Source organism: Podarcis erhardii, assembly GCF_964252035.2.
Source record: "Podarcis erhardii genome assembly, chromosome: 7".
In the NCBI taxonomy this organism is placed as follows: domain Eukaryota; kingdom Metazoa; phylum Chordata; class Lepidosauria; order Squamata; family Lacertidae; genus Podarcis; species Podarcis erhardii.
The window spans coordinates 26,041,824-26,068,961 of record NC_138511.1 but is presented as its reverse complement, the minus strand read 5'-3'; the positions used below and the strand labels follow the sequence as shown (position 1 = coordinate 26,068,961).

General features: G+C 47.7%; 1 protein-coding gene across 2 annotated transcripts; it reads left to right on the top strand.

Annotated features, from left to right (window-relative positions):
* DHRS3 (dehydrogenase/reductase 3) lies at positions 1 to 25,147 on the top strand. 2 transcript variants are annotated; one of them, XM_081871306.1, is made up of 6 exons: positions 1 to 1,486; positions 18,100 to 18,243; positions 19,244 to 19,363; positions 21,280 to 21,518; positions 22,484 to 22,609; positions 23,962 to 25,147. In XM_081871306.1, the coding sequence occupies exons 1-6, from the start codon at positions 1,292 to 1,294 to the stop codon at positions 24,044 to 24,046; spliced, it is 909 nt and encodes a 302-aa protein (XP_081727432.1). In that variant the 5' UTR covers positions 1 to 1,291; the 3' UTR covers positions 24,047 to 25,147. The 2 variants fall into 2 exon arrangements, with proteins under 2 accessions (XP_081727432.1, XP_081727433.1); XM_081871307.1 differs by lacking the exon at positions 1 to 1,486 and adding an exon at positions 16,102 to 16,122.
* The last annotated feature ends 1,991 nt before the right edge of the window (positions 25,148 to 27,138 follow it).

Below are 27,138 nucleotides of genomic sequence, written 5' to 3'. Positions count from 1 at the left end.
AAAGGAGGAGGATGCAGCCGAGAGCCTGACTCGCGCTTTAAAGTTGCCTGCGTGTTTGTGCTTGTGTATGTGCGTGTATGCGCGACGCTGCTTGGGGGAGGGGAGCGAGCCCAGCTAGCCACTAGCAAGGAGATCTTCTCTGTCTCCCTCTCCCTCTCCCCCCCACCCCAACCTCCAACAATACTTTAACTGTCAATCAGGCTTAATAGGGTATAAAACCTGCTCCCAGGGCAAGGGAGCCGCGCCGCGAAGATAAGAAAGTGTCCCAGGAGGAGCAGCCAGAGGTCGCCGAGAGGGAGGCGGGCAGGCAGGCAGGCAGGCAGGCAGGCAACGCGAGTCGGACTCCTTCCCTGCCTCGGATCGGCGGCTCCGGAGCAAACAAGAAGCGGCCAAGGCTCTCCGCCACTTCTTTTCGCGTCTGCGTAAGAAAAAGCAGAGGAGGAGGCGGAGGCGGGCAAAGGCGGCGGGGAGTTTTCTTTACGCAGCGTATGTATAGAAGGGGGAGGGACCCCGGCGCGCTGCCCTGAGCCTCCCCCCCCCCCCGTCACTGTTTTTTTTTTTAAAGCCAACTCCTTCCAAAAGTCTCTTTTTTTCCAACCCCTTCCCCGAGAAGCAATTTCCTGAACTCCCCAGAATAGACATGAGCTGTCTGGAAAAGCGCTGCCGGCTCCCCATGCAGACGCCGCCGCCTCGGAGAGCTTCTGGGGGGCTTTCCAGCCCGGCTTAGACGGCAGGACGCTCTCCAAAGGAAACAAGGAGTTTTCTTTCGCGAAAGCGGAGAAACGGGCTCGATCCTCTCCGGGATCCGGATCGCCCAGCAACTCTGGAAAGTTCTCCCGAGCTGTTTGTTTTGAGATCTCCCGCTCCTCAGCGCGGCTGCTCTTGCTTGGCACTTTGGGAGAGCCCCAGCGCAAGATCTGTGTATCTATATTTATACATCTATATGTGTACTCGGAAGTAAGCTCCGTTTTTAAGCCGGCTGGCGCCCGGGTAAAGCGTACCTAGGACGGCGGCTTTCCATTGGATTCTCTACCCACCTGCGAGGAAGTCCGACCGAGGAAGCCAGAAAATCGTGCAACGCCAGAGCGGACTTTTGCGCGCAAGCTCGCGCAACCCATCTTCTCCCCCCCCCCCCTTTTTTTTCTTTTTTTTTTTTTTTTTTTTTTTTTGTTTGGCTGGGTGGAGGTACGTTTGCCTAGGATCCAACACACACTTCTGGACGCCGTGCTCCCCCTTCCCCACCCCACCTTCTCGACGGACTCTTCGTGCGTAACCCCCCAACCCAAAGAGGATGGTTTGGAGACGCCTGGGCGCTCTGCTGCTCTTCCCGGTGCGGATGCTTTGCTTGGTAGCCAAGGCGGCGGCGTCCACGGTGCTCCCCAGCAAACTCCGCGACTTGGCCGGGGACAGCGTGCTCATCACCGGAGGAGGGCGAGGCATCGGGCGCTACTTGGCCAAGGAGTTCGCCAGACGCGGCGCCCGCAAGGTGAGAGGCTGGGAATAATGGATGGCAATGACTTGAAGGCTGGGTGCGTGCGCCTGCTGGGGAGCGGGGGGGGGGGGGCAACCTGAAGCTGCCTTCCAGGTCCCCCTTCCAACCTCTCTGCTTGCATCGGTGAAGCATCGTAGCCAACTCCTAGAGGCCGAGGAGACTTTGCCCGCCACCCCACAATAAAATATTTGAGGGTGCCTGCCCCCCCTAAAGTTGATGGGCATTGCCATTCAAATGGTGTGTGTGTATCGTGCCTTGTGATTGATTACACCGCGTGGGTCTTACCTGGACCCCCAAAATATTTTATTCAAATTGGCATCCTTGCGGTAAAGGGACCCTGCAATTTAAGGGTTAGCCTACAGGCCCACTGAATTCTACTCGGAGTAGATTCGTGGAAATGGGTGAGCCTGTTAGTTGCGCCCTTTAGCCTGAATGGGTCTGCTGTTTGTTTATTGCATTGATACCCGACCTTTTCTCTCTCTCTAACCAAGCTACATGAGGGGGCCTACATGGTTCTCCCTTTCTTCATTTAATACACAACAACAACAACAACCCTGTGAGGTTGATTAGGTGGAGAGACAGTGAGTGGTTCCAAATCAGTGTCATGGCCAAGTAGGGATTTGAACCCTGCTCTGCCAAGGTCCTAGTCTGACACTCTAACCAGTACGCCAACACTGGCTCTCACTGACTAGCCTTGGCTGCAACCCTAAAGCTGCACTCCTAATCTGGGAGTGGGGCAGGGGAAGCACACCTGAAGCTGCCTCTCCCACCACCTCCCAACTTCTCTACTTGCATTGGTGTGGCAGGGATTGTGCAATGAAGGCAGGGCAGCCTAATGGTCAAGGGTGCATTCCTAATCCCACTTAACTTGGGGTTCTGAGGGGAGGAGAAGGAGCCTCCTCTTGAAGCTACTTTCCAGTCCGTCCCCCCCCCCCGCCTCCAATTTATCTGGCGGCTCATGCAGCAATTCTCAACCCACTTAACCCGGAGAGCAAGCCCCACTGAATCAATGGGACTTGCTTCTGAGAAGGCATGTTTAGGATGCAGCCTAAATTAGGGACAGTGCCCTGCAATGAGGGAGATGCCACAGATCTCTGATCAGTTGGCCCCACACCCAAAACTCAGGTGGGCTGGCTTGCCACATTTTATTTATTCATTAACTTAATTTCTACCACACTCCCCATTTAATTCCACAACATCCCTGTGATTATAGGATGAGAGACAGTCTTGGAAGGTCACCCAAGGGAGCTAAATGGGGATTTGAACCCTGGTCTCTCAAGTCCTAAGTCAGACCCTCTAACCACTACACCTGAAGCAAGTAAAGCAGTCCACTATGCCATCTAAAGGAATGTGTCTGTGCATGCAGGTTTAAAATCACTTTACAGCATCACTGGCTATGAATTGGGTAGCTCCCAGTTCAGATCTCAACTCTGCCTTAATTTGATCCTAGAGACTTAATTTAATTTGATCCTTGAGAGTTGGAAGGGACCCGAAGCATCATCTAGTCCAACCTGCTGCAGTTTCCCTAAATGGTCTTCATCAAGCCACTCTTTTTGTCCACCCTTCAACTACAATATGAGGAATATTAATCTAGATTACACGGTTAATGTATGGATTATGGCTTCCAGATAATGCAGGAAGGATAATATCCCCAGTCAGGCCATTGGTTCATCTAGCTCAGCCTACACTGACTGGCAGTGGCTGTCTGGGGTTTCAGGCAGCAGTTTCTCCCCACTTTGCTGGGGATCAAACCGGCAACCTTCTGTGGCAGATGCTCTACTACTGAACTGCAGCCCAGTAGTAGGGTGCATTTGCAAACTCTTGTGGGCACCATGTGCCTTATGTGATCATGCACGCACTGTGTTTTTGAGCCATGTGTCATGCAGAGGTTAAGGCTGTGGTCCTAAGCAGCTCCTGGAAGAACTGTGTAGCTCAGTGGCTGAGCATCTGCCTTGCAAGCAGAAGGTCCCAGGTTCAGTTCCTGGCATCTCCAGGTAGTGGTAGGAAAAGACCCTTTTCTGAAACTGTGCATAGCCTCTGCAAGTCAGTGTAGATGATAATAAGCCAGATGGACAATGGTCTGTGTTTGTATAAGGCAGCTTCCTATTTAAACCAAACTCTTTTTTTTCAGAACCATGAGGGCTAGAACTCTGCTTTATTTTTTAAGGGAAGGACCAAAGCTCAGTGGTAGAGCACACCCTTCTGGTGCAAAAGATCCCCCGTTCAATCCCAGGCATCTTCAAGTAGGGCTGGGAGAGGCTTCTGCCTGAGAGCCTGGAAGAGCCGCTGCCAGTCAGTGCAGACAATACTGAGCTAGATGGACCCAATAGTCTGACTTGGTATAAGGCAGTTTCCTATGTAACTCAATATGACTTTCTTCTGTATAGACATGCATAGGATTGCATGGCTTATAGCACACATGTCCCATTGGTGCTCTGTCAAGGTGATTTAAGCTTTCTTTCTGCCTGGCAGTTTTCACACTGCATGTACAGCCTGGGTAAGGGATTTGCCTCCCTCAGCCCACACACCGCTAGCAATATTTCTTGCAGATGATAAGGGAGCAGTCACGCCCAGGGAGGGGTAGACCTCCCACATCCAGCTCTCATTGAGCTGAATGACACCCCACGGCCCAGTGGAATGCAGCCAGACCATTACGGCTGTCTGGTTTGTTTGCTAAATGGAGAGGGGCTCTAGGGTGTCAGGAATATGTGCAAACTTTTATTTCCATGGGTGGCAGATGGCAGATCTGGAGCTACCGGTAAATGGGTAGTTAATAGCAAATCAGCAAAGATTTCTGACTCTCGACTGCTCTACGTTGTCAACAGCCAAATAGACTCCCTCCCTTGGGGTAAACAGGAATGACTTTTACATGGAAGGGGTACATGCAAAACTAGTTCCTGGGCTTACATTTACTCACAGTATACCCGCTGAAATTAAATAACGTGATTAAGTAAGGTCCATAGAATTCAACTTAGGTGAATACCACCCTCTAATCCTAAACCTATGGCTTCAGACACACCATGCATTTAAAGCACAAGACTTCCCTCCTCCCAAGAGTCCTGGGACCTGCAGTTTACTCATTGTAGAGCTACAATTCCCAGCACCCTTGTCAAACTGCAGTTCCCAAGATTCTTTGGAGGAAGTCGTGTGTTTTGAAATGTGCTTTAAATATTTGCAGTTCTGGTCGTTTTGTACCTGACCCTTGTGTGGGTGGATTTGGGGGTTGGGAGGGGGCCAAAAAGCCTGAAGTCCTCCCTCCCTTGATTATGCAACCACTCCATAATCTGGAGCATGTGGCAGCAGGTTGTGGCTTCCGGGAGGTGAAGGGAGTGTAGTTTGCACATGCCCAGAGAGGCAATCTGCCCTTTGATGTGGCTTGACGGAATGCAGTGGGTTTCGGAACAAAGGCAAGTTTGGGACTAGCCTGTCTTGGGGTTCTGACATAAGAAGAACTCTGTGGAAAGTCTGTCTTGTCCATTTGCACACAGTCTGCAAAGAGAGGCTTCTTGGAAGCTCAGAATCTAGGGGCAAAGGCAATAACTGCACCACCACAATTTGACCATTGAACCTCTGGGATAGTTCAGTCCTTAGAGCATGAGACTCTTAATCTCAGAGTCATGGATTTGAGCCCCACATTGGACAAGTATTCAGGATTGGACCAGATGACCCTTGGGATCCTTTCCAACTGTACAATTCTGATTCTATGAAAATGAATTTGCTGAATCCTCTAAGCCAGTAGTCATCGCCACATCTTGTAGCTAAGTGGTGGTGACAGGTAAATTTAAACTCTGGTCTCAGAGGGGCTGGGCAGTGTATCTTCAAATGGTAAGACTATATATTGATACGCTTCCAGATGTGGAAAGCCGAGGGAGTGGGACTCTGAGCTTCTATCCCAGAGTCCTGCTCCAGTGGCACCCCTGCCTCCATGTTAACTACAAATTATAAGAAGGGCTGGATGGCCAGTTCCTTAGTTAGCTTGATGGGGATACTGGATAATGCAGTCTTTCCATAGGCTACATAGTGTAAATAATCCTACATAGAACTGACGGAGTCTCATTACTGCTTACTGGGCTGGTTGCATGCCAGGGGATCATTAGACAAGGCTTGTTTGTTGCAGTCCGTACCAGTAGGGGGAGCTTCTCAAAAGATTTGCATTATAAGGACCCTTCCCGATTGGTGTTTCGCTGTGGGTGTACAGTGGTACCTCGGGTTAAGTACTTAATTCATTTTGGAGGTCCGTTCTTAACCTGAAACTGTTCTTAACCTGAAGCACCACTTTAGCTAATGGGGCCTCCCACTGCTGCCGCACCGTTGGGGCACAATTTCTGTTTTCATCCTGAAGCAAAGTTCTTAACCCGAGGTACTATTTCTGGGTTAGCGGAGTCTGGAACCCGAAGCATCTGTAACCTGAAGCATATGTAACCCGAGGTACCACTGTATCCTGCAACACGTGCTCGACTCATTGATAATGCATTAGCGGTGGGTTTGTTCTGCTTTCGTTTGTGCTTCCTCGATGCTGCCACAAAATTGCTGTTTGGAGGTGCTACAGCACAACAAAAGTGGGACAAACAGCAACAGCAGCCCCAAAACATTTGTAGTATGAAAAGTTATGGGATTTCAGCAAGAAGTTACAAGGTATGCACCAATTGGGAATGAAGCAGTGTGACCCACCTGAAACTTCTGTCTGCATAAACAGCATTGAAAGTGGGATCAGGTATGACCCCCTCCCCCAATTGTATCATGAGCACCAATCATCATAAATTTTCAATGAAAAGGACATCTGGGGATGCCCTAAGTAAGCTCGTTGGTTCATTCAACCCAGTATTGTCTGCTCTGGACAGCCAGGTCCGTTGACACAGGCGTCAAATCTGGGATTTCTGACATGCAAAGCCAGCTACACTTGACTGTGCAAGTGAGAGGCAGCGTTTTAAAAACTGAACGGGAGGCCAAAGCAACCGAACTGGGGAATCTGGTTGGGTGACACCAGAAGAAAGGGGACGACTCTGTTGCTTTTGATTGGCGGCAGGAATTTCAGGAGGTGGGGCCCTGTGCTGGCGTGTGCGCACACGTTGTGGTGGGGAAAACCCCTTCGTGCTTCCAAACGGCAGAGATGCCAATCTTGTTCCAGCTTGCACGGAAATAGGGAGTGCGTTCACGAGCTGTGCAGCTGACTGACAGTTTGCATTTGTGATTTACAGGCTCAGTACACTCTTTGCTGTTTATTTATCATCGGTATTTTTATACCGTGCACATATGGGCGTTTGTACATACCAGGGGCTGCCACCTTTGCTTGGTTTGTTCACCCAATCAGTCTCCTTGCCAAAACAACCCCCTTCCCTTAGAACTCGTCAAAAGCCTTTTATGATTATCCCCCCACTTTTCACCCTTCCTCCACTCCACCACCACCAGTGTTGGAGGTGTAAAAGAGAAAGGCAGAGTGGGTTGCAAAAGTCTTGTATCTTCTTCTGTTGGGATGAAGAGTTGGTCCAGCAGTAGGAGGAAGGAGACCAGAAGAAGCCAGCCAGCCATTCTGGGAACTGGCAACTTCTGCAGTAGTAGATTACCAGGGTGACCGGCTACCACCTCTGGCAACCTTCCTTATTCCCAAGCAGACTGACCCTTCATCCTAACTGGGTGGGTGGCAGAGGGTGGTTCTTTAAGCTGCCCAAGGAGGAGAAAGGTCACCAGTAGCACAGTGCTGGCCACTGGGACCCAGTGGCAGGGTTCCCAGGGCTGACAGGCTGAGGATTCAGCGGAGACCAAACCCATGGGACTCACTAATGTGTGTTAGCGATTGCAGCAGAGAAACTGGGGAGAAGTCGAATCTGGATTAACGGATTTGGCACAACGAGACGTGCACTCCGGATCACTGGAACAAGGCAGGCTAGCAATAGCCAAGCTTCCCCTTCTTCTGGCTAGAGGACTCTGCTTTAGCTGGCTGGAGTGACAGAGGGGTTATCGCAGGAGGTAAAGCAAGTACCGTATTTTTTGCTCTGTAAGACGCACCAGACCACAAGACGCACCTAGTTTTTGGAGGAGGAAAACAAGAAAAAAAATATTCTGAATCTCAGAAGCCAGAACAACAAGAGGGATGGCTGCGCAGTGAAAGCAGCAATCCCTCTTGCTGTTCTGGCTTCTGGGATAGCTGTGCAGGCTGCATTCGCTCCATAAGACGCACACACATTTCCCCTTACTTTTTAGGAGGGGAAAAGTGAGTCTTATAGAGCAAAAAATACGGTATGTAGTTATGCTGGAAAGGTTGGAGAGTGAGGGGAAAAGCAAGCAGGCTGTTTTGCAGTAGGAAGAAGCACAGATCCTGACAGAGGACAGCTTGGGCCTCTGAGAGAAAGGGTAGCCAGAGAGAATATTTTGCCACACTTTGTATGTGTGGGTGCTTCCTTGAATGACCTGGATACTAGGACTGGGGAATATCTGGTTTTCAACCTCGTGCTATATCACCAGCTAAAAATCGTGATATACTGATATATCACAATGTCTGAAATAAGGATGGAGCTATGTAGAGGAATTGGCTGGCTTCAGGGTTTTCCCAGCATTGTGATTTTTGCCTAGCACAAACCCATCATGATTTGTGATATATTGCCAGGTCAGAAATTATGAGACTGATATCACAATATGGAGTTCAAACCGGTTTTTAGACAATATATGGATATATCACCCAACCCTACTGGATACGAAGTGGATCAGTCCCTTGAGTAGTTCACAGAGCTCTGTGTACATTGGGGTTGGGAACCTCAGATGTGCCTCTAGGCTTCTCTATCAGGCCCCATGGAATCTCCCCAGGTCACGCCCAGCTGTCCTGCTTTGCACCTTATTTGAGTGTTTTTGCCTGGCTGGAATGTGTCCTTGAATGACAATAGCGGCTTGTGCTTGTCTGGATCAGGGATAGAGCATAGAAATTTGCTTACTAAGCAAAGGTAAATTTGCACCTGCTGCTCCGCCCACTTTTGTCTCTGGCCCCGCCCACCAGCAATGTCACACAGCCCTTGGAAGGTTGCCCAGTAGGAAATGCAGCCGTCTGACTGAGAAAGATTCTCCAGCCCTAGTGTAGGTTATTTCCAAGTGGTCTGTGGAGACGAGAAGCCTGGCTATCACTGCTCCAAGGTGTTCAGGTACAGCGCTCTTGCTGAGAGCTCTGAGCATTGCTGTCAAGAGGTTCTCAGCATCGGTTGCACACTGCACCTTCCAGAGCATCCCCATAAGCTTCTCAGCACCCACCGGGCTCCTGAGCCTTCCTCTGCCTGTTTCGCCATGTCCTCACATGCTCTTCCGAGGGCATGCGTCTCTGTCCAAGCCCTGCTTCTCAAAGCGAATTTCACTTCCCTTGCGGCTCTTGTTGAGTCCCTACCACCTGTTTCATGTGGTTTCCGTATGGAGTTTCTCTTCCACGACAATTATGTAACTCCGGTGATTTTGCTCAACTGCTTCTTGTGGGCAGCTGTGCCTCCTGTTGATTAAGCTTAAGCCAATCTTCAAGCGTTGTTCTGGAGGGAGGCCAAGAAGTATTAGCCTAACAAGAAGAGGAAGAGAGAGGAAGAGGGCAGAGAGAGAAGGGTGGGAAGCTGACTCACAGCAGCAGCGTGGGCCATCCAGTTTCTTTCCATTGGGATGGAGACACTGAGGTGGTGGCCCTTCGCAGTGAAATATTTCTCTTTTTTCAGACAAATTTTTATTGATTTTCACAGATTTTACAAATTTGCTTACATTTTGATATATGTTTCTCTTAGAATTTTGACTCCCCACCCTTATATGACATTCTTTTCTCTAATACAATTATCCTCTATTTCACTTATCGTTGTTCTCATCCCGCTGCCCATAATTTGAACCTTGTCCGTGTTTTCATTTGACTATAACAGTACTTCAACTAGTCCGGAAAGGGTTCTCCACTCTTCCATAAACAGTTCATCTCTTTTACCTCTTATTTTTGCTGTCAATTTTTGTCATTTCCGCATAGTCCATTAACTTTTGAAGCCATTTCTCCTTAGCTGGTACTTCTCTCCATTTCTGCGTGTACAGGATTCACAACAAAATCTTTCCCATGGGCAGAATCCAGCTACGTTTCTCTGAGAGGAGAACCTTTGAAATTAATGGACCCAAATGAGTCAGGATCCTTAATTTCATAGGGTCTACTCATGAGTAGGGCTGACATTGGCAATAACACTCTTGTCACTTTTGGTTTCTCGTTTTTTTTCCAATTTTCAGTTCTTCATATTTCTGCAGGGATTTTGTGATTCTGTTTATTTTATATAAAAAAGCCACAATGAAAATTCATCAGCATATAAATGCAAATTTTGCTTAATGTATGCTGCCTTGCCTTTTCCAAGCAGTGTCCCCAAGAGGATGCAGTTGGTGTGTTATTTTCATGAATGTGTGCAGAAAAATGTGGGATGGGCCTGGGCAGTGTAGAAGTCAGCAGCTGATGATGCTGAAGCCAGCTAAGAAAGGTCAGACTCACAGAGTTTGACCTTTGTCCCAGCAGGGATTAAATTGATTCTAATTAATAGACTTCACAATGGAAGGCTACCTTCAGTGGAGTTTAAAGGGCTTGGGTCATTGGTGGGTTGTTGTTGTTGTTGTTGCTTTTTCCAGTCTGCCATAAATTGCATCTCTAATTAGCTTGGGGTCCTCTGTGTAGCTGCCCTTCCCCCTACCCTCTAGCTTCTTAAATACATCCCATTGCACTCCCAGCAATGCCAATGTAGCTATATTTGCAACCTGGGGGTGAACACACACAGAAATAATTTTGTTTAGATTTTTTTTTTAAGAAAAGAAAACATAGCCAGGGAATTAGGGCTTTTTGTGGTTGTCTTCTGCAACATGTCATAGATGCAGTAATAAGGCCTTAGCTGTGGACCATCCACTGGTCATTCCTCATTATTAGCTGTTCTCTGATGCTTCCACAATATTATGGTATTGTTGCCATCTGGAGAGATTATCTGGGGCTGCATTCACACCACAATTTATTCTGTCTCCCCAGCATTTCCTTGCCTGTTAATATTTCACAGAGTCATAGAGTTCAAAGGGACCCCCCAGGGACTTCTCTTCCAACCCCTCACAATGCAGGAACCACAGCTAAAGAATCCCCTGCAGATGGCCATCCAATTTCTATTTTAAAAACCTCTGCCGGAGGTGAGTCCACCACCTTCTGGACTGGAGTTGCTTGTGTGGAAGGCAAATCCTCGTGAGATGTGGTTCTCCGCTGTTCAACGCTATTCCTCTGACTTATCCAAAATAATGTTTTGACATCTGAAAGTCGGGTTTGCAGAGGAGGACATTTGCATATGTAAGGGGAAGCCTGGCAATCAAGGATCCTTGATATGTGTGTGTGTGTGTGTGTGTGTGTGTGTGTGTGTAAGCACATCCGGATTGCTTGAGAGAATTGGCACCCACTACCTCCTTTGTGGCTCAGGGTTCATCGGCTGGTCAGGCAGTCCCCCCCCCCAACCTATGACATCATGACAATTTTGTTTATCCCTCACACAGAACAAGCACTGTGAAGGGAGAAGTGGCTTCCGACTACTGGTCCCCCAAATCTTCTTTCTTTCTTTCTTTCTTTCTTTCTTTCTTTCTTTCTTTCTTTGCTTTGATTCAGCAGCTGCAAGACACTTGAATCAGGAACCCTGCAGCCCAGCAATTTTTGCTCTCATCGACAAGCAAGCATGACAACAATACTTTCTTCCTCTTTCCTTTGAACTCTTTGCAGGCTGGTCGCACCGCCAGAGACTGTTCCAGACTGGGGACGGTGGTGTTTTTTATTTTATTTTAAGCAAGTATATTCAGCAGCATGTCATGGACACAAGAATGGTACGCTAGTGGCAAACTTAACACTGCGCTGTACAAATACCATAACAGCTTTGTTAGTTGTGCTCTGATGCTTGTAAGAGATGACCCATTAGAAGGTTATAAGGTTAGACATGGCATAGAGAACACACAAAGCTTTATTGCGGTCCACAGACACAAAATACATAGTACAACAATAGTATATGTTGTTGTTTAGCCATTTAGTCGTGTCCGACTCTTCGTGACCCCATGGACCAGAGCACGCCAGGCAACAATAGTATATAGTATATAGTATATTAGTATATATATAGTATATAGTACAACAATAGTATATAGCAACAGTCATTAAGGTGTAAGATTGGCCTTGCTAGCCAACAGAGGAGCTTTAGCCTATACATACTGATTTCTGATTTTTACTGCCTCTGAGAGGAATTTTACTACATCCAGTGTAATAGTATCAAACTTACCCTCAAGAAGAACCTTGACATGAAATGAGTTGGCCATTCCAGGTTGTTCTGACAGTACAGTGGTGCCTCGGGTTACATACGCTTCAGGTTACAGATGTTTCAGGTTACAGACTCCGCTAACCCAAAAATAGTACCTCAGGTTAAGAACTTTGCTTCAGGATGAGAATAGAAATCGCGTGGTGGCAGCAGGAGGCCCCATTAGCTAAAGTGGTGCTTCAGGTTAAGAACAGTTTCAGGTTAAGAACGGACCTCCGGAACGAATTAAGTTCTTAACCCAAGGTACCACTGTATTGGATTGCTTACCATGAAGTTGTTACAGTAAATGCCACACTTTTTTAACAATTAAAAAAATAGGTTCCAGTTCTACATACCCTTGAGTACGCGCACCCTCTCCCCCCCGGGGGCGGGGGAAGCACTGGGTCTCGTAGGTTTAACAGTTTAGCATGCAGAATTTGCTTTGCTCTCTTGCCGCCACCCTGTTTCATCCCAGGGATTAGGAATCCAATGGAAGGAACTCCCCTATCCTTCTCAAAATACGTCACTGTATCTTTCCATTCTCTGCCGACACCTCTCGCTGTTTGCTTTCCATTATCTTTAATGCTCAAAGATTTGCCTCTGGCCCAACGGTGTTTACCGTAGTTTCTCAGAGGTGTCATTAAGAGGCCTCTTAATGTCAGACTCCAAGCTTCAAAAGGGTTTCTCTCCAAGCCTTGGACAATGGTCAACCTTTCACATATCTCCCTTGCACAAAAGCTTGCCAAATCTCTTTTTTATATATACATGCCAATCTGGCATGACTTGGATTATTATTATTATTATTTTTAAAAAAGAGCTATTCTGGGAAGGGATGATGGTGCTTTATATATGGAGTCTGAGCACTGGTCCATCTAGCTTAGCATGGTCTGTGGTCCTCCAGATCTTGATGGACTATAGCTCCCATCAACCCTGTTCTCATGGAGGCTAAGGCTGGCCGTGATGGCTATACTCTGCCTCTGTGAGCAGAGGTAGCGATGCTGCTTCTGCATCCCAATTGCTGGAAACCACAGGAGGGGAGAGTGGCCTCTTGGATGGGTCCTGCTTGCAGTTTTCCCACAGGCATCTGCTCAACCACTGTGAGAACAGGATTCTGGACTAGATGGGCCATTGACATGCCCCAGCAGGACAATTGTGATGACCTTATCTTCAAAGGCAGCCCAATGTAGAGCACACTGTAGTAGTCCAGTCTGGTGTCCCTGAAAAAAATTACCCATCACTTGGGAAGACAGGTGAACTAATGCCAGTGTACTGGAAGAAGCAAAGATCACCAGTGTTGAAACAATGATTCTTCAACATCAGCTTCATTGGACTGGTCATGTTGTTTGGATGCCTGACTATTGTCTTCCAAAGCAACTACTCTATTCCGAACTTAAAAATGGAAAGCGTAATGCTGGTGGTCAACAAAAGAGGTTTAAAGACTCTCTCAAGGCAAATCTAAAATAATGTAGTATAAACATCGACAACTGGGAAACACTGGCCTGTGAGCACTCCAATTGGAAAAATTGGGAAACTGGGAAACACTGGCCTGTGAGCACTCCAACAGCCTTTACCAAAGGTGTCATGGGCTTTGAAGACACTTGAACTCAGGACGAAAGGGAGAAATGAGCTAAGAGGAAGGCACGCTAGGCAAACCTTCACCGTGATCAACTCCTGCCCGGAAACCTCTGTCCCCACTGTGGAAGGATGTGTGAATCCAGAATTGGCCTCCACAGTCACTTACAGACTCACTGTTAAGTTACAGATAGGTAGCCGTGTTGGTCTGCCATAGTCAAAACAAAACAAATTCCTTCCAGTAGCACCTTAAAGACCAACTAAGTCAGTTCTTGGTATGAGCTTTCGTGTGCATGCACACTTCTTCAGATACACTGGAGTGTATCTGAAGAAGTGTGCATGCACACGAAAGCTCATACCAAGAACTGACTTAGTTGGTCTTTAAGGTGCTACTGGAAGGAATTTGTTTTGTTTAGACTCACTGTTAAAACTGTGTTTATGGAAGATGATCTTACTAGGCTACGAGTGATCGCCAGAGAAGAAGAAAGAAGAAGTCCAGTCTGGAAGCCATCAGAGCATGGAATGCAATGTGAATGCACATTAATCACAAGCCATTTTTACTATTTATAGCTCTGCTACAATCAGATCCCATTCAATGGCTTCCTATGGAGGCATCTGCTTGGCTACTGTGAGAACAGAGTGCCAGACTAGATGGGCCTGCAGGACACTTAAATTCTTATGTTCACTGGCCATTCTGGCTGTGGCCGAGAGGACAACATATATAAGTTTTAATAACATTCACATGTCTCTCAGCAACTTTTCCCACCAGGACGAATCAAAGTCTTGGTTATCAGTATTACATTTAAGCAAACCCCTAGCTGCAGGCAGCTGAAAAGAAGGGACAAAATTTGACCTCACCCAGTCCCTTTCTTCCATGACTGAACACAAACTTTGCTCTCTTTCAGCTACTGTTTGCGCTTGCTCAAGCTGTTACCCTTTTGTCAACAGGTACTACCTTTGTGTGGCCCGGGCTGACAGATCCTTCCTGGCTTCAAGAGTTATGAAGTGCCCATTAAGGGCAGGCAGATCTGGTAGCATTGCTTTCTCTCTGCTTCTCATTTTTCCAGTCTTAAATTCAGGTCTCCACATCTCTGGAGCAAATTCACATTTTTTAATATTAAAAAACAAACAGACCCACATCCTCATTAAAATTCACTAGCATTTTAAGTGTACAGTTCTCCCAACAGACACAATTTTTAATACAGGTCTGGCTAACAGACACTTGCAATGCACTTTCCCCTACTATAAAACTTTTTCATATGTTATTTTCACTAATATATGCATTTTGGGCTTGAAGCACCAACAAGCACCTTGAACTGGGTCCAGAAGTGAACTGGCAACCAATGCAGCTGTTTTAAAATGGGGCTTATATGGGGCACAGGATGCTAACTGTTGAGCAAAATGAAAAAAAAATATGGGGGAATGGAATGGAGTATCTTGGAAGGGGAAATGGCTGACTGGCTGGCACATTACATAGGAAGCATACTAGGCAACTAGGTCAGTTGGTAGAACATGAGACTCTTTATCTCAAGGTCATGCGTTCGAGCCCCATGTTGGGCAAAATATTCCTGCATTGCAGGGGGTTGGAATAGATGACCCTTGGGGTACCATCCAACTCTGAATTTCTATAAGTCTATGCAACATTTATTGCAGAGGCCACTTTTGTTGGTATGTATTCCTCCTGGACATCCTTTCTTTCATCTGCTTGTCTCCAACAAAACCTTTCCCACCCTGTTTATCTATTGCCTGTACTCCTTGCATTTTTTTCTTTGCACCTTTTTCTTTTAGAAAAAGGTCCCCCACACCCAAATTTACATTACTTTTTTTTTAAATTTAACTTTTTATTGAATTTTACCAAAAAAAAAAAAAAAAGAAAGAGAAACAAAGAACAATACATAACACTGTAAACACATTTATACAGTGGTACCTCGGGTTACAGACGCTTCAGGTTACAGACGCTTCAGGTTACAGACGCTTCAGGTTACAGACACTTCAGGTTACAGGCGCTTCAGGTTACAGACACTTCAGGTTACAGACTCCGCTAATCCAGAAATAGTACCTCGGGTTAAGAACTTTGCTTCAGGATGAGAACAGAAATCGTGCGGCGGCAGCAGGAGGCCCCATTAGCTAAAGTGGTGCTTTAGGTTAAGAACAGTTTCAGGTTAAGAACGGATCTCCAGAACGAATTAAGTTCTTAACCCGAGGTACCTCTGTATACATGTTTTCCAAAATGCAGACTAAAAAAAAAAAAAAAAAGACAAATGTTGCCTTCGGCATCTTTACAATAAATCAGGATGCCATTTTTTCAACAAAACACCCAACCGTGCGCTGCGATGTTTGCACATTGCTCCTCCTCTGCTGACGCCAACCACAGAAGGCAAATGGGGTTGGTGGCAGAGCACCACCCTGAACGATGATGTCATGCCACCCATTGCATTGGCATGGGAAGGGAAAAGAATGGCATCGGTGCGGAGCCCCTCTCGGTCTGCTATTTGGGGGGGTTGAGGCAGTTAGCAACCTGTAGCTAATTACAGTGCAACAGCAGAGTCCTTCCGCCATCCAGCGCTGGCATCCTAGGTGGGCGGGAGGCCGCTCGCTGCTGACCCCAGCCCCTGGCAGCCCACCTTCTCCTGGGATGGCACAACGAAGCATTCCACCTGGCTGCCAAGGATTGAGGTCACCTAGAGTAGCAACAGGGCAGGAAGCTTCTGCACAGCGCCAGCCTTCCACAGCAGGGATTAACCGCCTCGCTGAGCTGCTGCCCTCGACAATTTTCTGGTCAGTAACTTTCTGAAAAGGAGAGCGTGTCTCTTGCAGGAGGGAGGGAGGCCAGCAGCTGAGGAGGGGTAAGGTGGGGGGGGGGAGAGAGAAGAGGACTGGATGGGTTCCAGGATGGGAAGCTATCACATCCGAAAACTACAGCCCTAGACAGAGGTCGGGTTTTCCAGTGCTTCTTCCTGCCTGCCCAACACAAATACAGAAACTCCAGTGCTTATTTAGGGATTGGGGGTGGGATGTGTCTATTTCACTGATATTAAAGGTGTGAGAGATATCATGGCAGGGAACGGTTGTCTACTGTAGCAAGGGCTTTGACTGATTTATTTAGTTTTTTATAAACCACACTTTAATAAAAAAAATATAGCAGGGTGGAGTACAACACATAGGAATAAAATCAGCAGATGATCCATAAAAGCAGCAATTAAAAGGACAAAATAATGATGATGCAAATGGCTGCCTAAACAATGCAGATTTCAGAAGACATATAAAAGAAGACAGGTACAATTCCTGCTAAACTTCCACTGGCAGGGAGGGCAGGGCCTCCCAGACTGATCTTTAGAAATGGCCAAATGAATCAGAGGATCTCAGTGACTGAGGTGGAGCATAAGGAATTGGGCAGTCCTTGTTGTGGTGGTGGTGGTGGTTGTTGTTGTTAATTATTATTATTTATATGCTGCCCATCTGACTGGGTTACCTCAGCCACTCTGGCCAGCTTCCAACAAATATAAAACCATAATGAAACATTAAAAACTTCCCTAAACAGGGCTGCCTTTAGATGTCTTCTAAAAGGCAGATAGTTGTTTATTTCCTAGACATCTGATGGGAGGGCGTTCCACAGGGCGGGCGCCCTAACCGAGAAGGCCCTCTGCCTGGTTACCTGTAACTTCTTGCAGGGAGAGAACTGCCAGAAGGCCCTCGGCGCTGGACCTCAGTGTCCGGGCAGAACGATGGGGGTGGAGACACTCCTTCAGGTATACTGGTCTGAGGCTATTTAGGGCTTTCAAGGTCAGCACCACACCAACACTTTGAATTGTGCTCAGACATGTACCGGGAGCTAGTGAAGATCCTTTAGGACCAGTGTCATATGGTCTCGGTGGCCACTCCCAGTCACCAGTCTAGCGGCCACATTCTGGATTAGTTGTCATTTCCAAGTCACCTTCAAAGGTAGCCCCACGTAGAGTGTGTTGCAGTAGTCCAAGCAGGAGATAACCAGCGCACGCATGTACTAAATGGCCTTGGTCCAGTATATCTGAAGGAGCGTCTCCACCCCCATCGTTCTACCTGGACACTGAGGTCCAGCGCCGAGGGCCTTCTGGTGGTTCACTCACTGCGAGAAGTCAAGTTACAGGGAACCAGGCAGAGGGCCTTCTTGATAGTGGCGCCTGCCCTGTGGAACACCCTCCCACCAGATGTCAACTACCAGACTTTTAGAAGACATCTGAAGGCAGCCCTGTTTAGGGAAACTTTTGATGTTTGATGCATTACGGTATTTAAATCTTTTGTTGGAAGCCACCCAGAGTGACTGGGGAAACCCAGCCAGATGGGCAGGGTATAAATAATAAATTATTATTATTATATTATTACTTTAGCCCAAGTTGTGTGGATTAACACAACTATCTTGAACCTCCCCTAGTAGCAAATCAGAAACCAGTGAAACTCAGCATCTGAGTAACATGATGGCTGTGGTTAGAAACTTGGGCAGTCCCACATGAAGCATGGTACCATAATCAAGCCTTAAGGTTACAATTGGCACTGGTAGGGAAGGCGGGGAGATGGACAATAGGTGGAACCAGAGCCAATGATGGGTGCAGCTACCCCCTGGCTGGTTGTGAGTGAGAAGGCAAGCAGAGAAACAAAAGGCGCTGGGCTGGCAGGGTGGACACTGGGGTTGGTGGGGATGAAGCTGCACTGGTGAAGCATTCTCAAAGCAACTGGATGTCACTGGGCAATGATTCTTAAAGAGCCATCTTCTTGCAGATTATCCTGTGGGGTCGGACGGAGAAGTGCCTAAAAGAAACCACGGAGGAGATCCGAGCGATGGGAACAGAGTGCCATTACTTCATCTGTGACGTGGGCAACCGCGAAGAGGTTTACCGACAGGCCAAAGCCGTCCGTGAAAAGGTACGTTTGGTGAAGAAACTTATCAAATTCTCAAATGACACCAAACTGGGAGGGACAGTGAATACCGCAGGAGATAGGATTCAATGTGAGCCCACAGTGTGATGCAGCAGCAAAAAAAGCTCATCTAGGCTGCATCAACTGAAGTATATTGCTCAGCTCAAGGGAAGTCAGAGTACCGCTGTATTCTGTATTGGGAAGACCACACCCTTAGTACTGTGTCCAGTTCTAGGCACCAGTTAAAGAAGGATATTGGCAGACTAGAGGGTGCAGAGGAGGGCAGCCAAGATGATAAAGGGTCTGTAAATCAAGCCTTATGAGAAACAGTTGAGGGAGTTGAGGGTCCTTAGCCTAGAGAAGAGAAGATTGAGAGGAGAGCCACCTTCAACTTTCTGAAGGGCCGTCACATGAAAGATGGAGAAAGCTTGTTTCCACTGCTCCAAAGGGTGGGACCTTTCTGACATTAAGAGCTGTTTGTCAGTGGGATGGAATCCATCAGAAACCGTACTCAACCCTGCTTCGCTTTGCAAATATGCCGGCAGTAAACAATGCAGACTGGAATCTTGCTTTCTTTTTAAGGGCAGTTCCATAAGTTCAGTGGAAGAGCATCACCTTTGCTTACAGAGGGTCCCAGGCATTTCTGGATTGGGCTGAGAAAGGCCTGAAACCCAGGGGAACCACAGCCTGTCAGTGTAGACAATACTGAGCTCTAATATAACATGAGGCAGCTTCATGTGGAGCATCTGTAGCCGAAGAGCACATGTATTGAATGCTGAAGGTCCTAGGTTCAATCCCCGGTGTGTCCAGGTAGGGTTGGGAGAGAGTCCTGTCTGAAACCCTGGAGAACTGCTGACAATACTGAGCTAGATGGAATCTGTATAAGGATGCATAATATGTTTACTGTTGGGAAACAAAAGACTGAGCTCAATGCACCTTTGGTCAGATCTTGCAGGGCTCATCCACTGACTGGGGGCTTCTCCTTTCTCCCCTCTCTCCTCTCCAGGTCGGGGATATCACCATCCTAGTGAACAACGCAGCCGTTGTTCATGGCAAGAGCTTGATGGAGAGCGACGATGACGCACTGCTGAAATCACAGCACATCAACACACTGGGACAGTTCTGGGTACGAAGCCATCCTTTCTCCCACGTTCTCAGGCTTGGAAGTGACAGCAGGGAATTGCAGCCAGCGAAATCTTGGCTGCTCCGAGGGATGGCTCAGCCGAATTCGGGAAGATCAGCCCGGCGTGCAAACCTGCCAGGAAAAACAGTGGGGAGCGGGGAGGTGTGTGCAGGGGGGAAGATTCCAGCTACCTACTGAAATTAATACCAAGCACCATCGGGTGATGCTTTAGGCATGTGATGCTCTTTTAGACATCCCTTAATTAGTCTCTACTGCTGGGTAGATTTTCCTTTTCTTGCCCCTGATCTAACCTGGGGTGATTAATTAATTAATTCTTTTTTTTTTTACCAATTGTCAATTAGATTGGGCATTGGGGAGCTCCTTATCTCTCGCTACCCAATGCATTTCCGCCTGTGGTCAATTGCCTGATATCTCAGCTCCATCCTACATGAGGAATTGTGACTTGCAAAGAAGAAGCAGGTCTCTTGAAAAGAAGAAGGGGATGGCTTCTGTGGCCCTCCTGGACTCCAACTGCCATCATGCCTCAGCCAGAAATGGCCAATTGTCAGGGATGATGGGAGTTGGAGTCCAGCAGTTCCTGGAGGGTCACAGCTTTCCCATCAGTCAGGGTTGGAGTCAGGAGCAAGTTGGCAGTAAATCACACAGCGTCAGTGAAGTTCTCTTTATTCAAGGAAACCAGGTTGACACCAGAGGCCAGGCCTAATGAGCACAGCAGTTCATCCTGGTGGATCTTGTCCCTATGAGACAGTTGTTGGGAATGAAGGTCCCCGCCTTCGCACAGTTCCCTAAGTCCTCTCTTCACCCAGGTCCTTCCCAAGCAATCTGAGTCATTGCCACTGTGCCTGACTTTGCTCCACACTCTTCATCTCTCTTCTGGTTCTGGGAGACCAGGGAGGGAGGGGAGCTGGTTGCAGCATGAGGGGAGACTCCATGGCTTCTTCAGCAGCCTGCATGATCTCTGCCAATTGGGCCTCCTCTTCTCCAGCCTCTGCTTCTGCCTCTGCTTCTGGACTGCTCTCTGCCACAGCCTCTTCCTGCTCACCAAACCCTATGACCTCTTCAGCTTCCAACCCTCCTCCCGCTTCTCCCTCTAGCCCCTTATCATCATCCCACCTCCAGTCCCCAGGCTCTGAGCCTTCTTCCCTTGGGGGTTCCCCAGCTGGTGCCTCCCACCACATCTCTGACACCATCCCTGCCATGGCTGCCAACTTACAGTAACACAGATGTGGGCTTTTCCAACTGGTGGCACCACTGTTGTGCAGTGTCCTCCTCTCTGAAAATATAGGAGCCCTCCCCACTGGTTCTCGCTTTCCACCAGCTCTTGAAGACACACTTGGTTAAAGACCAGCATCCCCCTTAAATTTGAACTTCCTGATCTAATTGCCTTGGTGGCTCTTTTCATGCTTCTTCTTTTCAATGGGTCTTATCCCGTTGCATATTGTAGTTGCGGAAGATTTCGTGGGAGGGTTTTTATTGTGCGTTTCAGTTAGGCACGGGTATTTTATGTTTTATTTTATACTTGTAACCTGCTAAGAAGCTATTTCGGTGTGCAAGTAGTACATAAATCAAGTACAGTGGACGCTCGGGTTGCGAACGTGATCCGTGCGGGAGGCACGTTCGCAACCTGCAGTGTTCACAACCTGTGACCCGCACGTCTGCGCATGCACTGGTTGCGAATCAGTGCTTCTGTGTATGCGCAAAGCGCGATGTAGCACTTCTGCACATGTGCACGCACCGAAACCTGGAAGTAACCCGTTCTGGTATTTCCAGGTTCGGCGCGATGCGCAACCCAAAATCGTGCAATCCGACGCGTCTGTAACCTGAGGTGTGACTGTAATTAACAGCAGTTACCAATGATCATGATATGTGAACCAAGGTTGTTCTCTCTCTGCCCATAGACCACAAAGGCCTTCTTGCCACGGATGCTGGAACTCCAGAAAGGGCACATTGTTTGCCTCAATTCTATCCTGGCCTTGTCTGCCATCCCTGGGGCTATTGACTATTGCACTTCCAAAGCCTCCTCTTTTGCCTTCATGGAGAGCTTGACGCTGGGTCTCTTGGACTGTCCTGGAGTAAATGCAACCACTGTCCTGCCATTCCACACCAGCACAGAGATGTTTCAAGGCATGCGGATCAGGTCAGTGCAGACAGCCACAAAAACAGGTCTGGTTGGCGATGCAAGAGGTAGATCGTGCATTTATGAAGGAGCAAGGGTGGGAAATCCTGGGGCAGCCCGGCAACATTCAATCTACAGCTGAAGGATATCATGTAAGTGGTTTGGATAATGCAATATACAGTACAGTACAGTACCTTGGTTCTCAAACTTAATCCGTTCCAGAAGTCCATTCCAAAACCAAAGCGTTCCAAAACCAAGGTGCACTTTCCCATAGAAAGTAACGCAAAATGGATTAATCCGTTCCAGACTTTTAAAAACAACCCCGAAAACAGCAGTTTAACATCAATTTTACTATCTAACGAGACCATTGATCCATGAAATGAAAGCAGTAATAATGTACTGTACTATAAAATAAATAAGACAGTATTGTAGATGATAATTTAAAAAAAAATCTTACCTGCGCTGATGATAGTCATTGTTTGGATGGGGGGCTTTTATCCATTTCCGCAGTCACACAATCAATCAATCAGTAGCTGAACTGGGTTCCACACAGTCACAAAAATGAATTAACTGAAAAAGCCTCAAAAACAAAATTTCAAAATAAATAGTAAAAACAAAAGTCCCAAACTTATTCACCCGTTTGACTTCTGAAATGTTCGAAAACCAAGGCGCAGCTTCTGATTGGTGCAGGTGCCCCCGAAACAATAACCAACAACCGCATCGGATGTTCGACTTCTGAAAAACATTTGAAAACTGGAACACTTACTTCCAGGTTTTCAGCATTTGAGAACCAAAGCGTTTCAGTACCAAGGCGTTTGAGAACCAAGGTACCACTGTATACGTTTTTAAAATATCAATGCAGTTTTTAAAAACAAGGAGACAGAACGTTTTTTCAGCGCCACTTTCTGTCCACCAAAGCCTGAGGCAGCTGCTTCATTCCGCCTAACGGTAGAGGTGAACAAACAGGACTGTGTTTTGTTTTCCAGATTCCCCAACCTCTTCCCTCCACTAAAGCCAGAGACGGTGGCTCGGAGGACAGTAGAAGCTGTTCAGCAGAACCAAGCTTTCCTCCTGCTGCCATGGACAATGCACATCCTGATCATCTTGAAAAGGTGCGGCCTGCTGCTCCACATCCATTTTTATTTTATTTGTTCAGTGATACAAGGAGGTCAAGTTGGCTCTCCGACTCCTCCCTATTTTTTATCAACAAGCCTGTGAAATGGTGGCTTGGTCCAAGGTTACCATGTGAGCTTTATGGCCAAGTGAGGGATTTGAAGCTTGGTCTCCTGTGGGCTATTCCAGAGCCTATTCTGGCTGTCCCAACAGCTAAACCACACTAGCTCTCCAAATCTAGTCCTGGCAAGACGGAGCATGAATGGGGGGAGATTGAGGGGCTGCAGGTACCAACCCTGCCCTCATCATCTCCTACCTCCACCCTCAACCTTCATGTGTTGTGAAGGAAGGTCTGAAGGGGGAATCTTGGAGAGTTTGGCACTGAAAATCCTCCACATGAATGGTGAGCCCAGTCCTGCAGACCACACAGCTATTCCCCCTTCAGAACGTCCCAAGCCATGCATGAACATCTGAGGCTGCAACTGGCAGGGATGGAGGGCAGCGCCTTTTGCTGCCTCTCCTTGTGTGCATCTTCGATGATGAGTAGGGAAGGGAAAACCAAGGCCCAGCAGCTCTCTCGGTTCCACAAAGAGCTTGTGCCAAAATGTCAGCACAGTGAGTTGCAGAGCAACTTGAACTGTGAGATGAACACCCTGAGATGGTGAGATTGTCCCAGAAGCGGGAACCCATCACCAAAAGTTGCACGTATTTCCATAAATGTGAAGGGGTGTGTGTGTGTGTGTGTGTGTGTGTGTGTGTGTGTGTGTAGGGCCCTGTACATTAATGCAAGGCCCTTTAACTTGGCCCAGAGGCGTATGGGCAACAACTGAACATAAGAACATAAGGAGAGGTTTACTGGATCAGGCCAGTGGCTGATCTAGTCATAGAATCATAGAAGGGACCACAAGGATCACCTGGTCCGACTCCCCACAGTACAGGAATATTTTGCCCAACCTGGGGCTTGAACCCACAACCTTGAGATTAAGTGTTTCATGCTCTATCAACTGAGCTATCCTTCAGTCCAGCATCCTCTTCTCACAGTGGCTAACCTGTGGGAAATCAGCAAGCAGGATTCGAGCGCAAGAGCCCTTCCCCTTTCCTGCACTTTCCAGGAATTGGTATTCAGAAGCATTGCTGCCTCTAACTGTGTAGGAACTGCGTAGCCATCATGGCTAGAAGCCACCTACAGCTCTCTCCTCCATGAATTTCTTTTCACATTATTTGCAAAGCGTAAAATAAAAACAAATTACCCAGTCCTTCAGTGTCCAGTGCACCTGTCTGCTCTGCCTGTCCTCTGCTCTGCCTCCAGTGGACTGGCTGACCCACCCTCTCTTGCCTTCCTCTCTTGCAGCATCCTCCCGCAAGCGGCACTCGAAGAAATCCACAAGTTCTCCGGGAGCTACACCTGCATGAACACTTTCAAAGGGCGCACGTAGGCTCCGCGTCTCGCTCACGCACCAAGCAGGCCGAGAGCCCGACGAGGGCAATCGGCAGGGCCTCCCGAGGCCATACGCTTGCTCTCCCTTGCCACGGCGACAGCGTCGAAAGCCGTATCGGAAAGGGGTGGAAGAAGAACTCACAGGGGCAAGGAAGGGGGACGAGCAACGGCAGCCATTTGCAACGTAGATTTTCAGAGGAGTTTCAAAGCCTAGCGGTTTGCCGAACCTCCCGTGCCAAGTACATTCCACTTTGGCCTGCTAATCAGGAATTGCAAATTAATTTAGTGGGGTTCCCTCCCCAATTTGTGTGTGTGTGTGTGTTGGGGAAGGGGTGTTCTCATTTTGTAAAGCTTGTAAGATTTCAGTACCCTTGGATGAGTGCTGAGACTAGTGGTTATGAAGAAGTAACAGAAAAATGGATGCCACATTATTCTTTTTAGCCAAGGAAGCAGCAAGGACCTCTGCCTCCCACATGCCAGGAAAAGAGTACGGAATGTTCTTTAGCAAGGGGCAGCTGGCAGGAGTCTTTGGCAATGGACAGAGGGAAACAGCATCAAATGCTTCTGTTGGGTTATCCGTAGATTGTAGGGAAAGGTGCATCTTGTGTCTGCAATGCTTGGACCAAGGAAACCATCACAACTGCCTCATCGGATCACACCAAAACCCAGAATTCTGTTTCCAGCAGCAGACAACTTGAACTCCCTGGGTTGGTTTCATTCCATTTGTCTGGAGTAGATCTACTGCCTCTGAACAGGACGTGGTCCTTCTTAGCTATGGTGGTTTATTGCCATTGATAGACTCAATCTTAATATGCACAGGCTATGTGCAAGGGTTCTGCTTTTCTTTTTCTTTTTTTTGCAAGGAAGGAGCAAGTTAAGGCGAGTCATGCAAGGGTATCTCAGCATTTTTCAAGATAGGTAGTTGGCGCATCCTCTTTCTATGGTGGCAGGAAGCCTTGTGGGAAGGATCAAATTTGCACAGACAAACTTCCCAAACAAGTCCAGCTCTTTGCTCCTAAAAAACACCTCCAAATGGAACACAAAACCAGTCACTCATGCATATACACACATATATAAATAAAGGGTTTGCTAAGCTGCAGTGGTGGTCTTTGTGTGGACTCGGCGTGTTCTATGGCTGCCCATAAAAATAAAAAAATAGCTCCAATGTCTGAATGGGATGAGGAGTCCAGTGAGAGAAGCCATTTTGTTTTCGACAGTGTATCCAGAATCAGCAAGCAAGGTTGGCAACCAATTGTTCAGGGTATCAACCACTCAATCATGCCCTCTTGTGGGTTACTCAATCCATTCTGTGTTTTCCCCCCTTGCCTGCCCCTCTTTAGTTGGTAAGCATTCTGAGTCTGTCTTCACTAGGCTTGAGATGCATCAATTGTCAAAGAGATGTAAAGTCTTGCAACCTCGTGAATGGAGTCGAGTCTCCTTCTTGAAGGGTCCTGGTGGCTCTTTCTGTCTAAGGACTGCATTACCTTCTGGGCATCCTTCCTGGGAGGAGTCAAGTGTCAGTGGTGGGTGGGACCAGATAGAATGATGGGCGGTGACAGATGTGCAAATTCTGCCTTTGTACACACCCAGTTTCTAAACTTCCAGCTAGTCAAACAAGGAGCTTTATATGAGTTGAAGAACTCATTCCAGTGAGGAGAAAACACTCAAGGAGGATGCAAAGGTGCACTGGTAAGGGGCATGGCCCAGGGATAGTCCTGAAGGTCCTGGGCCTAGGGCTCCTGGTTCCTGCCATACATCAGAGTAGGCCTAGGGACCAAGTGCAACCCCCAGGACTGTACATGACCCTCGGAACTCCATGGGGCATACACCCTCCCCAGACTTGCTTTGCACCCTTCTTCAGTGTTTTTACCTGGATGGATTGTTGTTGACATCTGTCTGGCTCTGGAGACACTGGAATGCACCTCCGGAGAGCAGCACCAAAATGACCTCCACTGGGCAGTGTGTCTGGAGGTCCTGGACTTCCCAGAAGACAAGACCTGTCCCCTCTTGGCCTCACTGATGTGGTCCAAAGGAAAGCAGAGCAATACACTTGGCACCAGCTTGGCTGCAGGAGTTGCCAGAAGGAGGCGTACAAGGTGCCAGCCAACCATCTTAGGGACTCCACTCCGGATTTGTGTAGGGCTTATTCCTTAGCCTCTCCTGAAGATTTAGGTTTAGGATCAGAGTTTTCCTTCTCCTAGATGGGCTACCTTCCCGGGTAGACAGGTCCCACCCGCCCCTCACTTCCCTCTACAGCACTTACAGAAACCACCTTCTTGACCATTGGACCCACTGGTGGTCTTGTCCACTGAGTCCATTGCAGCCTGTCTTTGCATGCTCATCCTTGACTCTGATCCTGCCTCTTACTAGTCTGGATGGCGGATACGGAGGGATGCGTGCGAGCGAGTAGAAGCTAGCCTACTGCACAAAGGTAAAGCTTAACATTTGCTGCTCCACATGTGACCCTCAGAAAGATTTCTCAGAAGGGAAAGCAGCTCTCTGGTTCAAAATGGTCCCCCACCCCTATGCATAAACTTAACAGGATTAGCTTTGCCTTGTCTGATCTCCACTGCTTAGTCTGCTTCTCTATTAATACCTGCAGAAGTCAAAACTCTTCACTGGGAGGTGGGCACAGGGAGAGCTCCCTGGACTATTTCTGGTGTGCTTCACAGTGGGAAAATTTCCATTCTTCTATTTCATTGCATTCTGTTTCCTTCACCACCACCTCCTCCCCCTCCCTGCTCTCCACCATGTTTCTTCATCGCTACCCGCAGAGCTATATTAAATTAAGACATTTTCTTTCTTTTCTTTTTTAAAAAAGAACTCTGTATCAACCCAGCGCTTGCTTAATGCCACCATCTTGTAGCCAGATGTCAACCACAAAATCAGGGGTGGGAGGGAATCTGAGCCAAGGGAACTTCAACTGATCAGGGAAAGAGGCGAGATGAAGTAGCAAGATTGGGACCATAGAAGCAAAAACCAGAGCTGCTTAATCACATGGAAAAATTTAAGTAACTAAAGCCTGGGAGCAGATTACATTGGGTTGCTTCCAACTCAGTTTTACTCAGAGTAGAACCATTGAAAAAGATG

Coding starts and splice junctions, on each gene's coding strand:
- DHRS3 (XM_081871306.1), top strand. CDS start 1,292: ATGGTTTGGAGACGCCTGGGCGCTCTGCTGCTCTTCCCGGTGCGGATG. Junction 18,244..19,243: donor CCAAAGCCGTCCGTGAAAAG/GTACGTTTGGTG, acceptor TCTCCTCTCCAG/GTCGGGGATATCACCATCCT. Junction 22,610..23,961: donor ATCCTGATCATCTTGAAAAG/GTGCGGCCTGCT, acceptor CCTCTCTTGCAG/CATCCTCCCGCAAGCGGCAC.